The 13,155-nt window shown below is 44.7% G+C and overlaps 1 protein-coding gene across 1 annotated transcript; it reads right to left on the bottom strand.

Moving 5' to 3' along the window:
- Positions 1-816: 816 nt before the first annotated feature.
- Positions 817-1,999, bottom strand: aplnr2 (apelin receptor 2). The gene is given in 4 exon segments (XM_060911549.1): positions 817-1,067; positions 1,070-1,362; positions 1,364-1,438; positions 1,440-1,999. Coding segments are annotated over 4 exon segments (1,179 nt in total).
- Between the last annotated feature and the right edge of the window lie 11,156 nt (positions 2,000-13,155).

The following is a 13,155-nucleotide window of genomic DNA, read 5'->3' as shown; positions in this document are numbered from 1 at the left end:
TTACAGGAGGTCTTACTTGCATGTTGACATTTGGAAACAATTTTCTGGCCATCAGGCTATTGGTAGAAATTCTTGTTAGTGCAATGTATCAAAAAGAAGTGGTTTAATGTATTGGATTTGTATGGACTTAACCTTGCTACCACCAGATGAACTGATTTTATATTTTAGAATTGATCCAAACATTGTCAAGAGATATTTTAAGTATATTTGAGGCATACAAATTGGTAACAAGAGGGACTAGAGTTGTTGGTGACCGTCGTCCCCATAAGGCATAGCTGGCATTGCGGTCTACTTGTTTGCATATTGATTGAGGAATAAGAATATTAACATTTAAATTTTATTTTCAGAAGGTTAATAAACCAGTTTAGCTCAAGCTAAACTCACACTGGGCCTTCAAAGAATAATTAAGTTTAAATTGACAAAACATAAAGGGGTCTGGATACTTGTACACGATCAGTTATCTTCTGTTTTACATACATTTCATATTCACATTTACAAGACTACAAAGTATCAGGTGAATATACTTTTTTTTTTAAATTTTCATATATTAATTTAGTATATTGTTATAACTTTCCTCAGTTAATTACATTCCAAAGATTTGTGTACCAGGCATTGTCTTCTTTAAAGCCACTGGGGTTAGTGTTTATTCCTTAGAATTAAGTCCATATTTGTGAGAGATTATAGAGGAATTCTTAGCACCTAATTAGAGGGAAAAACTTAATGTTCGTTTTAGTTTTCCAGTTATCACTGTACACCTTCAGTACCAGTAAACAGACAATCTACATCTACTTCATATAAAATCATTCATATTAATTGCTACATGCTGCAGTTAAAGTTTTGTGTTTTGGATCTGTGTCCTGCATCTCTCTGAATTGTATCCTCTTCCAGATCATCCCTTGTTCCAGTCTCTCTCACTTCTGCATCATCCCATTCCCCCTCAGGTCTTGGCCAAACAAGTTTGACTTCATGTTTGCATTGTTGACAGAAGGCTGGGTCACAGCAGACATAGAGCAGTGGGTTCAGGCAACTATTCATGTATGCTAGGCTGATTGCATAAGGGTGGACAGCCAGCAGTCAAAGCTGCAGGAATAGGGTAAAATTTCAAGTTCAACCGAATCTGACAAAGTTATATTGGCATGGAAAGGGAGCCAACAGAGGAAAAAGGCCAACACGAGGGTAATAACAATGTGCAGGAGCTTGCGCTGGTGATTGGCATGAGGTCCAAGACAAAAATGGCGGGACAAGAAATGCACCATGGAGCAGTAGCAAAGCAGCAGCACAATAAGAGGAAGAAGGAAACCCAGGACAGTAGACTTCAAACCTAGCAGTGCTGACTACATCACCTTGGCTTGCTCTTGTGATGACCAAACTAGAATAGTCCATGTCACACAAGCACTGCGGACTACTATTATTGTGTTCACCATCAGCTTGCCAATCGATGTCCCTTGACCTCTCGGACAGTCCATAGAAGTAGAGTGGGAAGTGCAAGGACACTGGTTGATGTCCACACATACCCGACAATGTACCATGCCCTAACTGGTGCTAGGTTCTTGGACTTGTGTTGTTTTATCACACAGTAGCCCTCAACACTGAGTCCAGCCAGAGAGAACACACTGGCATACATGTTCAGTGTCACCAGGTAGCTGCTCACTTGGCAAAGGAAGCTGTCAAATGGCCAGTGATAGTCCAGGGTTGTGTAGACTGCCCACAAAGGGAGAGTAGTGACAAAAGCAAGGTCAGCCAGGGCCAAACTGACAATCAGAGACTCTGTTACAGAACACGAAGAGGAGGAAGATTCAGATTTGTTGTTGCTCCTAATCTTCCATGGCCATGTTCCATGACCGTTCAGATATGCGAAGAGCACAAAGGCATTTCCAAATGTACCAATGACACAGGCTAGGATATAAATAGCTGGAATCAGCACTTGAGTAGCACTCCATTCTCCATAGTCACACTGTGTGGGAGAAGGAGAAGCAAGAGGCCAATCTGACTCCGACATAGAGAAGAGCCACCAAATTAACCACCAACTGGACTGGGAGAACCGATTCCCTCTATTTGTGTTTAGACAGGGTTTTCTGGGTTGTTTGGCCTTGTTGATGGAAAACCTTGCCAGTGACTTCCAGTGCTTCCTTTCTGTATGTACTAAAGTGAATATCAATTTAGATGATCAGATTCTCTCTCTAATATAATGACAAGGCAATGATCCTATCTGGATTATATTCCCAGAAACCTCAGCTGAGTTTCCTGTAAAAAAGGGATAGAGAACAGGTGTGAAAATGTTGACTGTATAAAACATCTAGTTTCAGAAGATCATAGTGTTGCTGCTTTTTGCCATCTCTGCCTGATTTATACTGTATACAACTCTTTTTAAAAAAAATAATTTGCTTTAAAAAAAAAACATTGAATGCAACTGAAGCTAAATGGCGGGAAGTTTAAAATTTAAAACAATTAATGTACAGACTATACTGATATGAAGTATTTATGTCGATTAACTAAATTATCCTAAGTTCAATTTTACTTCAACTAAGATTAATTTCAGGAACTGATGTGTAAAAAATTTACATTAAGAATGCAAAACTGACTTTATAACTGCTGCTTCAGATATAGGTGGCATTACATGATCTACCTGTTCTCTCTCTGATGAACCTCAGGTCTGTTTGCTCTGATGTTTGGCTCCTCTTCAGCTTTTCTATCTTTCGTGGTTCCCCTTCTCTAGAATTGAAACGGCTTGTCTTCATCATCCTTTCGCTACCACTACAACTCAAACTACACTACTGCTGTTTCTCCTGAAGGCTTGAGTCTCAATCGCTCACCCCACCTTTCTTCTTTGCTATTGGACCACCCCTGCAATGGGTTGGTGAGATCCTCAAACAGAAGCCAAGAGTTTACAGGGTAGGTAAACTGAGCAACGTAACGCTGTCATTGCTTTGTACACCTCTGCAGTAAAAGGGCCTGAGTGCACATATAACAAAGCCTTTAACACTGCCATAAACAAACATCACACAATCACTGCGGTCAAGTGACATAACAGCCAGCAAACACGCATCATTCTGAATTGAAATGCATATTTATGACTGTTGAGGAATGCAGAATTTTTACCTTGATAAATGTTTTGGTATTGCATTATTGGAAAAATCAAAAGAAGAGATGAATTACAGAAGTGAATTTTATTTTTAAAAATAGGCAAAAACTATTGTGTTTAATAAACATTGCATACACAATTTTATTTGTATAGTCAGAAGAGTCAAAAGAGGATATTACCACATCAAATGGCAAAATACTAAAGTGTGTCTCCGACTTCCAATATCTGGGATCTTGGACTGATAATACTAAGAAAGACATGGACATCAGAATAGCAAAAGCATGGTCTGCAGCAAATAAAATGGAAAATGTGTGGTCATCAACCCTAAGCAGAAAACTAAAAACTAATTTTTTTCAGAGCTGTTGTTGAAAGTGTTACTGTATGGTGCTGAAAGCTTACAAAATCATTAGAAAGAAGGCTTGATGGAGTCTACACAAGATTATTACGAGTAGCTCTCAATGTTTCCTGGAAAGAGCACAAAACCAACAAAGAGTTTTATGGCAATCTTCCACAAGCGTCAGAAACATTAAGAATAAGAAGACTTGGGTTCATTGGTCACTGCTGGAGAAAAAAAGATGAAATAATATGCAAACTTTTACTCTGGGAACCTACACATGGAAAAAGAACCAGAGGACGTCCCTGTTTCACATACATAGACCAATTAATTGAAGATACTGGACTGGACATACAAAATTTGCCAGGTGTAATGAATGACCGAGAAAAATGGAGGAAATTGACAAATGGTTGACCGAGTATTCACTCAACAAATCATCATCATCATTTGTATAGCACTTTCAACAATACATAGTCACAAAGCAGCTTTTACAGAAATTTGGATGTAGATTTAGATCCCTAACGAGTAAGTCAGAGCTGACAGAACAACAACATGAAGATACCAAGAAATCTTGAGGAGTGTCGGGTTCAAAAGTGAACCCTCTACCTCTGTGTGCGCGCGTGTGCATGCGTGCCACCAGATAGTGAGATTATAAATCACTGAAGTAATACAGCTACAGTGACTACAGCTAGAAGCATAAAGTCAAATAGTACTAAATATTTGAAACAATGTTCATTATGAGCATATTAGCATAGTGAAATTTAGTTTGCAATAATTTTCCCTTATATTCTCCCAGTTTGGTAACCTGCCAATTCCCACCCACGAGCCAGCTTTCCCCAATCACACGACTACTATCAGTCAGACTGGGTAAAGGATATGTACTTTCTCAGAGACACAGGAAGCCAGCCAACTGCATCGTTTCAAACTGATGTTCATGTTGTATCAAAGGGTAGCACAAAACACTTGAAGGAAAACGCAGTCTACCCTCTTCTGCATACATGAGCTCAGACATCCAGAATTAGCTAGTGTCAGTATGACTGATGGGAGAAAGAGTACGTCATCCCGCTCACCTAAAGAACATGGGCGAATTTGCTTCATTGATTCCTGACCATGGACAACTATGGCATCATTGATCGTATCCAAAAGTTTGATATACCTCTGCAACTTTTAGTTCAAATGTTAAAAACTAATACCTCACCTTTGTTAGCTGTTTTTTTCTCAACACTCGTTTTATCTTGTAGCGCTCAAGCAAAATGCCCTCGACATAGTATTAGATTATATAGTAAATAAAAGGGTCCTCGGTTTGATCCTGGGCTTGTGTTAATGTTTATATAGTGTTTCAAATGTTCTCTGTGTTGACATGCCTACAGTGGTGCTTGAAAGTTTGTGAGCCCTTTAGAATTTTCGTCTCGTCTCGTCGTCTTCCGCTTTATCCGGGACCGGGTCGCGGAGGCAGCAGTCTAAGCATGGAAGCCCAAACTTCCCTTTCCCCAGACACCTCGGCCAGCTCCTCGGGAAGAACACCGAGGCGTTCCCAGGCCAGCCGAGAGACATAGTCCCTCCAGCGTGTCCTGGGTCTTCCCCGGGGTCTCCTTCTGGGGGGACATGCCTGGAACACCTCCCCAGGGAGGCGTCCAGGAGGCATCCGAAAAAGATGCCCGAGCCACCTCAGCTTATTCCTCTTGATGTGGAGGAGCAGCGGCTCTACTCCGAGCTCCTCCTGAGTGACTGTGCTTCTCACCCTATCTCTAAGGGAGCGCCCAGCCACCCTGCAAAGGAAACTCATTTCGGCCGCTTGTATCCGCGATCTTGTTCTTTCGGTCATTACTCAAAGCTCATGACCATAGGTGAGAGTCGGAACGTAGATCGACCGGTAAATTGAGAGCTTCGCCTTTTGGCTCAGCTCCTTCTTCACCACGACGGACCGGTAAAGCGACCGCGTCACTGCGGAGGCTGCACCAATCCGCCTGTCGATCTCACGCTCCATCCTTCCCTCACTCGTGAACAAGATCCCGAGATACTTAAACTCCTCCACTTGAGGCAGGACTTCTCCACCAACCTGAAGAGGGCAAGCCACCCTTTTCTGGTCAAGAACCATGGCCTCGGACTTGGAGGTGCTGATTCTCATCCCAGCCGCTTCACACTCGACTGCAAACCGCCCCAGTGCATGCTGGAGGTCCTGCTCTGAAGAAGCCAACAGGACATCATCCGCAAAAAGCAGAGATGAAATCCTGTGGTTCCCAAACAGGATTCCTTCAGGCCCCTGGCTGCGCCTAGAAATTCTGTCCATAAAAATTATGAACAGAACTGGTGACAAAGGGCAGCCCTGCCAGAGTCCAACATGCACTGGGAACAGGTCTGACTTACTGCTGGCAATGCGAACCAGACTCTTGCTCCGTTCGTACAGGGACCGGACAGCCCTTAGCAAAGGGCCCCGAACCCCATACTCCCGAAGCACCCCCCACAGAATACCATGGGGGACACGGTCGAATGCCTTCTCCAGATCCACAAAGCACATGTGGACTGGTTGGGCAAACTCCCATGAACCCTCGAGCACCCTATGAAGGGTATAGAGCTGGTCCAGTGTTCCGCGACCAGGACGAAAACCGCATTGTTCCTCCTGGATCCGAGGTTTGACTATCTGTTGAATTCTCCTCTCCAGTACCCTGGAGTAAACCTTCCCTGGGAGGCTGAGAAGTGTGATTCCCCTATAATTGGAGCACACTCTCCGGTCCCCTTTCTTAAAAAGAGGGACCACCACCCCAGTCTGCCACTCCAGAGGCACTGTCCCTGACCGCCACGCGATGTTGCAGAGGCGTGTCAACCAAGACAGCCCCACAACATCCAGAGACTTGAGATACTCAGGGCGGATCTCATCCACCCCCGGTGCCTTGCCACCGAGGAGCTTGCAAACCACCTCAGTGACTTCGGCTTGGGTAATGGACGAGTCCACCTCTGAGTTATCAGCCTCCGTCTCCTCAATGGAAGACATGACGGTGGGATTGAGGAGATCCTCAAAGTATTCCTTCCACCGCCCGACAATGTCCCCAGTCGAGGTCAACAGCTCCCCACCCGCACTGTAAACAGTGTTGGCAGAGTACTGCTTCCCCTCCTGAGGTGCCGGACGGTTTGCCAGAATTTCTTCGAGGCTGACCAATAGTCCTTCTCCATGGCCTCCCCGAACTCCTCCCAGTTCCGAGTTTTTGCCTCCGCAACTGTCCGAGCTGCAGCATGCCTGGCCTGCCGATACCCGTCAGCTGCCTCAGGAGTCCTGGAGGTCAGCGTGGCCCGATAGGACTCCTTCTTCAGCTTGACGGCATCCCTTACTTCCGGTGTCCACCACCGGGTTCGGGGATTGCCGCCACGACAGGCACTGGAGACCTTGCGGCCACAGCTCCGAACAGCCGCGTCCACAATGGAGGTAGAGAACACGGTCCACTCAGACTCAATGTCCCCCATCTCCCCCGGAAGCTGGGAAAAGCTCTCCCAGAGGTGGGAGTTAAAGACCTCCCCAACAGAGTGCTCGGCCAGACGTTCCCAGCAGACCCTCACCATGCGTTTGGGCCTGCCAGGTCTGTCCAGCTTCCTCCTCCACCAGCGGATCCAACTCACCACCAGGTGGTGATCAGTTGACAGCTCAGCCCCTCTCTTCACCCGAGTGTCCAAGACATAGGGCTGGAGATCAGATGAAATGACAACAAAGTCTATCATCGACCTCTGACCTAAGGGGTCCTGGTGCCACGTGCACTTATGGACACCCCTATGCTCGAAAATGGTGTTTGTTATGGACAAACCGTGACTAGCACAGAAGTCCAATAACAAAACACCACTCGGGTTCAGATCGGGGCAGCCGTTCCTCCCAACCACGCACCTCGAGGTGTCACTGTCGTCGCCCACATGAGCATTGAAGTCCCCCAGTAGCACAATGGAGTCCCCAGTCTGAGCACCCCTCAGTACCTCTCCCAGGGACTCCAAGAAGGCCGGATACTCTACACTGCTATTCGGCCCGTAGGCACAAACAACAGCAACAGCCCTCTCCCCAATCCGAAGGCACAGAGAGGCGACCCTCTCATTCACTGGGGTAAATTCCAACACATGGTGGCTGAGCTGGGGAGCTATAAGCAAGCCCACACCAGCCCGCCGCCGCTCACCATGGGCGACTCCAGAGAAGTGGAGAGTCCAGCCCCTCTCAAGGATCTGGGTTCCAGAGCCCAAGCTGTGCGTGGAGGTGAGCCCGACTATCTCTAGCCGGTACCTCTCAACCTCCCGCACAAGCTCAGGCTCTTTCTCCCCCAGCGAAATGACATTCCATGTCCCAACAGCTAGCCGCTGTGTCTGGGGATCAGGTCGCCGAGGCCCCTGCCTTCGACTGCCACCCAGTCCACACTGCACCAGCCCCCTACTGCTACTTCTGTGGGAGGTGAACCCACAGGAGGTCGGGCCCACGTCACCTCTTTGGGCTGAGCCCGGCCGGGCCCCATGGGCAAAGGCCCGGCCACCAAGCGCTCACATGCGAGCCCCAACCCCGGGCTTGGCTCCAGGGTGGGGCCCCGGCTGCGCCATACCGGGCAACGTCTCGGTCCTTGGTTGTTGCTCCATTAGGGGTTTTGGTGAACTGCTCTTGGTCTGGCCTGTCACCTAGGACCTGTCTGCCTTGGGAAACCCTGACAGGGGCATAATGCCCCCGACAACATAGCTCCTAGGATCATTCAAGCACACAAACCCCTCCACCACAATAAGGTGGCAGTTCTAGGAGGGGCAGATAGAATTTTCTATCTGCATAAATATGACCTACAACAAACTCAGTTTTTCACACAAGTCCTAAAAGTAGATAAAGAGAACCCAGTTAAACAAATGAGACAAAAATATTATACTTGGTCATTTGTTTATTGAGGAAAATGATCCAGTATTACATATCTGAGAGTGGCAAAAGTATGAGAACCTTTGCTTTCAGTATCTGGTGTGACCCCCTTGTGCAGCAATAACTGGAACTAAACATTTCCGGTAACTGTTGATCAGTCAAGTCAAGTTTATTTGTATAGCGCTTTTAACAATAAACATTGTCACAAAGCAGCTTTACAGAATTTGAACGATTTAAAACATGAGCTAATTTATCCCTAATCTATCCCCAATGAGCAAGCCTGTGGCGATGGTGGCAAGGAAAAACTCCCTCAGACGACATGAGGAAGAAACCTCGAGAGGAACCAGACTCAAAAGGGAACCCATCCTCATTTGGGTAACAACAGACAGCCTGACTATAATATTAACAGTTTTAACATGACGACAGTTTCGTTGATGTTATAACTCTTCATTGATGGAAACTTGAGTGCAAAACTGTTCATGATAACTGCAGTCCTAAAGTTAGCAAGACAACTGTAGTCCTCAGCCATAAAAGCATTACTGTAAGAGTCCAGAGCATCCTCCAGGTATAACCCTCAACTGTCCTCATGGGGCCGTCCTTCACAGGAGCGGTGCGATAAAACTCCGACCAGACACAGGGCACCAGGATGGATCAAGCAGGTCCGAGGGGCAGAAGAAGCCAGCATCTCAATCCCAGGACCAACATGTAACTCAGAGGGACAGATTGGGGGGGGAAGAGAGAGAGAAAGAAAACACATGTTGTTAGGTATGCCCTAAAAATGACAAGTATTAAATCTGTGTGGTAGGCTCGCAGAGACGAGTGTCTTTACATCAGGCATAACACACAACAATGGCATGTTAATATGGTAAAAAATATATCATGACTTGCTCTGGCTGGATGCTTGATTGGGTGATGGGAGCACACTCCTCAGCAATGATGAGATGCAGATGGGACCCTTAGGGCTGGCCAAGACAATTCAGTGACATTTCACCGGGTCTGGGACATGCGACAGAAAGTCTGACGGCCGATTCCCTGCAGGCTACGATAGCCAGTCGAGGTCTCCACCCTCTCCACCAAAAGATTTCCTGTTGACTCCATGTAACTCAGAAGGACAGATTTGGGGTGGGGGAGGGGAGGGAAAGAAAACACAGGTTGTTAGGTATGCCCAATGTCACCTGAATAAGTAGGAGCAGTATACATATTGCACCGAGTACAAGCAGGGACTCCGACAACTAACTATGACAGCATAACTAAAAGGAGAGAGCCAGAAGGTAACACAGGCATGAGGGAGCCCCGGGACACTGGGGACTGACAGCAGTGGGGACAGTCAGTGGGGACTGACAGCATCCATACATCCCAGTTTACCAAAACACTCTATGTCTGAGGACCTCTAGATCTACACCTTTACCTCATAAACACCATTAACAAAAGGCTTGACTTAACAGATATGTTTTCAGCCTAGACTTAAATGTTGAGACTGTGTCTGATTCCTGAACATTACTTGGAAGGCTGTTCCATAACTGTGGGGATTTGTAAGAAAAGGCTCTGCCCCCTGATGTAGCTTTCACTATACGAGGTACCAGCAGATAGCCTGCACCTTTTGATCTAAGTAGGCGTGGCGGGTCATAGAGGAGCAGAAGTTCACTCAGGTACTGTGGTGCGAGACCATTTAGTGCTTTAAAGGTCAATAGTAGTATTTTATAATCAATACGAAATTTGATTGGGAGCCAATGCAGTGTGGATAAGACAGGCGTGATGTGGTCATCTTTTCTAGTTCTAGTAAGGACTCTTGCTGCTGCATTTTGAACTAACTGGAGCTTATTTATGCACTTATTGGAACACCCAGACAGTAAGGCATTACAGTAATCCAACCTGGAGGTAACGAAAGCATGGACTAGTTTTTCTGCGTCACGCAATGACATTAAATTTCTTATCTTTGCAATATTTCTGAGATGAAAGAAAGCTATCCGGGTGATGTTATCAATGTGAGTTTCGAATGAAAGACTGGGGTCAATAATCACTCCGAGGTCTTTTACTGCTGCACGTGAAGAAACAGAAAGGCCATCCAGAGTCACTATGTAATCAGAAAACTTACTTCTAGCTGTATGTGGTCCTAGTACAAGTACTTCAGTCTTGTCAGAGTTAAGCAGAAGGAAATTAATAAGCATCCAGTGTCTAATGTCCTTAACACATTCCTCAATTCTATTAAGCTGGTGTCTCTCATCAGGTTTTGCAGAGACATACAACTGTGTGTCATCAGCATAACAGTGGAGACTAATAAAATGTTTATGAATAATATCACCCAGAGGTAACATATATAGAGAAAAAAGCAGTGGACCCAAGACAGAACCTTGTGGAACACCAAACTTTACCTTGGTACGTCTAGAAATATCACCATTTATATCAACATACTGATAACGATCAGTTAGATAAGACCTGAGCCAGGAGAGGGCCATTCCCTTAACTCCCACAACATTTTCTAGTCTATCCAGAAGAATGGAATGATCAATGGTATCAAATGCTGCACTAAGGTCAAGCAACACAAGTAGCGAGACACAGCCCGGATCAGACGCCAACAGTAGGTCGTTTACTACTTTAACCAGTGCTGTCTCTGTGCTATGATGAGGTCTAAATCCTGACTGATACATTTCATGGATGTTATTCCTATGTAAATATGAGCATAACTGCTGTGCCACAGCTTTTTCAAGGATCTTGGAGATAAAGGGGAGGTTTGATATTGGCCGATAATTGGACAGCTGACAGGGATCAAGGTCAGGTTTTTTAATCAGGGGTTTGATAACTGCTAGTTTAAAGGATTTGGGTACATAGCCAATCGTAAGAGAAGAATTTATTATTTTTAGAAGCGGTTCAATTACTCCAGGCATTATCTGTTTGAATAGATGTGTAGGTAAGGGATCTAGTACGCAAGTTGAGGCTTTTGATGTAGAGATTACTGAAAGTAATTCAGTTTCTTTAAGGGGAGTAAAACATTCTAACTGATGATCTGATACAGTTATATTGTTAACTACAAGGTCACTTTCATTGTCTGACCTTAAATTAGTAGTTTGAATTTTTTGTCGGATATTCTCAATTTTGTCATTAAAAAAATTCATGAAGTCGTTGCTACTACATACTGCAGGTGTGCATGTGTCGATAGTGGACTTATTCCTGGTTAATTTTGCTACAGTATTAAATAGGAATCTAGGATTATTTTTGTTATCTTCTATTAGGGAGGAGAAATATGTTCATCTCGCAGCACTAAGAGCTGTTCTATACTTCAGGAAGCTCTCCTTCCAAGCTAATTTGAACACTACCAATTTTGTTTGACGCCATTTACGTTCCAATTTTCGAGTGGTCTGTTTTAATGTGCGAGTGTCATCATTACACCAGGGTGCTAATTTTTTGTCTCTGACCATTTTCCTTTTTAGAGGAGCTACATTATCTAAAGTATGGCGGAATGTTGACTCTAAGCATTCAGTTGCCTGATCAAGTTCTGCAGGGGCTGACAGTGACCCAATCAAAGTTGACAACTCTGGGAGATCATTCATAAAGCTCTGTGTAGTAGTTGACGTGAAAGTACGTTTAATACAGTAGCGTGGTGAGGTGCATATATTATTACTCAGACAAGGTTTGAATGAGATTAGATAATGATCTGAGATAACTTCAGACTGTGGAAGTATGACTATATTGTCTACGTTTAATCTGAATGTTAGTATTAGATCAAGGGTGTGACTACCATTATGGGTCGGTCCTATGACATTCTGCTTAATCCCGACTGAATCTAAGATGGACACAAACGCTGTTTTTAAAAGGTCTTCTGGGTTATCGAAGTGAATATTAAAATCTCCGACAACTAAAGCTTTGTCTAAGGAAATAACCAGATGTGAGATAAAATCTGCAAATTCAGAAAGAAACTCAGAATATGGCCCCGGGGGCCTGTAAGTAATAAGCAATGGAATTAACTGGGTAGACTTATTTTTCGAGGCTACATACATTATATGAGTATGAAGAACTTCAAATGTATTAAATTTATAACCAGGTTTTTGTGTTACACCTAGATAATCGTTATAAATAACCGCAACGCCTCCTCCTCTGCCAGTTAGATGAGGCTGGTGTATATAACTGTATCCAGGAGGACTCGCTTCATTTAATGCTATATATTCATTTGGCTTAATCCATGTTTCAGTTAAACAAAGTACATTAAACTCCTGATCAGTAATGAGTTCATTAACCATTAGCGAGATGTAAGAGATCTAATATTTAATAGCCCCACCTTTAGATCAAAGGTGCTGGCAGCAGCTGTACAGTCAGTATGATCTAATTTTATATTGATTAGGTTACTGGAACAAACTCTGAAAATTTCTACCTTTTTGTTGAGCTCGGGGAACAGACACAGTCTCGATGTAGTGGACCCTGAGTGACAACTCTGTGCAGCTAGCAGACAGTCAATTTAGCCTGTTCGTCTGCTCCCTGGCCTTGGCTCTGGATTGTCAAAAATTAACTAGGCCTGTTCTGAGACTATGACCTATGCTGCAGGAAATGAGAGCAGCACCTTCCCGAGTGGGATGGATACCGTCCCACCCTAACAGGCCAGCAGTGCCCTCAAAATTAGCCCAATTATCTATAAAGCCCACACTGTTTTCAGAGCACCACCTGGACAGCCAGCAGTTCAGCGACCATAACCTGCTGTAAGCTACATCGCCATACCGCATTGGGATGGGGCCAGAGCATACTACAGCATCGGACATCGCCTTCGCTAATTTAAACACCTCTACAAAGTTACTCTTAGTAACCTCAGACTGACGAAGGCGTCTATCATTAGCTCCTGCATGGATAACTATCTTTGAGAACCTGTACTTGCCTAGGACCCTAAGATTA

This window comes from Neoarius graeffei, chromosome 27 (assembly GCF_027579695.1).
Source record: "Neoarius graeffei isolate fNeoGra1 chromosome 27, fNeoGra1.pri, whole genome shotgun sequence".
NCBI classification, from domain to species: domain Eukaryota; kingdom Metazoa; phylum Chordata; class Actinopteri; order Siluriformes; family Ariidae; genus Neoarius; species Neoarius graeffei.
This window is presented reverse-complemented; position numbering and strand designations above follow the sequence as displayed.